Here is an 852-nt window from a genome sequence, read left to right on the forward strand (position 1 = left end):
ACCAACAAGGCCCTGACCCTGACGGACAAGGCACGCTTCAGCAAGATCACGCAGGCGGACTGAGCACCCACCTGCCCGCTGCAGAAAGCCGCTCCAGCTGAAGGTGGCGCTCGGTGCGGTGGTGATCCCTGTGCCAGGAGGAAAAGGAGAGAAATGTCACCTTGGTGGGACTGCAGACGCACCAGCACGCTAGTGCCCACATACAGGGCCCAGGGCTTGGGGGAGTGCCCATCAATCCCGCCAGCACCTGAGCCCCAGAGAGCTGTGCAGGCTCCAAACGGGCATCGACCCACCACGACCCTTCCTGTGGTCCCAGTGACCACAGGATGTCATCAATTCGGACTCACAGGGGCCCGACAGGCAGAGAACCGCCCACTGTGTTTCCAAAGCTGTAAATCTTCATGGAAGGAGACTGCCACATCTTTCTGCCACAGAGCAGCTGGTACTTTTGAACCACTGAACTTTTGGTTACCAGCCGCACAATGAACCACTGCCCCACCAGGGCTCGAGTGATAGGAACCTTAAGTCCTCAGAAATGCCGTCCTTGGATGGCACAAAAGGGTGACCCATCTGGCCACTAACCAAAAGGTTGGTGGTTCGCATCTACCCAGAGGCACCTCAGAGAAAGGCCTGGCCGTCTCCTCCTGACGACTCGGCCTCTGGGGACCCTGTGGAGCCCAGTTCTCCTCCAACACACATGGGGGCGCCATGAGTCACCCTGAAACAACTGGTTTGGGTTTCTTAGAACCAGTCTCTCCTGCATTGCCAATTGAATGGTAACCCCACGTAACACCCCAGGTGAACTTCCATCTAGTCTCAAAACTTACTGCTGTCAAGTCAGAGCTGACTCAC

The 852-nt window shown here is 57.0% G+C and overlaps 1 protein-coding gene across 1 annotated transcript in view; it reads right to left on the reverse strand.

The window, feature by feature from the left end:
* GLT1D1 (glycosyltransferase 1 domain containing 1) overlaps positions 1-128 on the reverse strand; it is a gene marked incomplete at both ends in the record, with an annotated part of 20,489 nt that extends 20,361 nt beyond the window's left edge. Inside the window, one exon of the mRNA XM_007959170.1 lies at positions 72-128. Within this exon, the coding sequence (XP_007957361.1) occupies positions 72-128 (57 nt within the window). The remainder of the gene's footprint in view (positions 1-71) is intronic.
* Positions 129-852: the final 724 nt, after the last annotated feature.

This window comes from Orycteropus afer, unplaced genomic scaffold, assembly GCF_000298275.1.
Source record: "Orycteropus afer afer isolate SDZICR_OR568_19922 unplaced genomic scaffold, OryAfe1.0 scaffold01717, whole genome shotgun sequence".
Taxonomy (NCBI): domain Eukaryota; kingdom Metazoa; phylum Chordata; class Mammalia; order Tubulidentata; family Orycteropodidae; genus Orycteropus; species Orycteropus afer.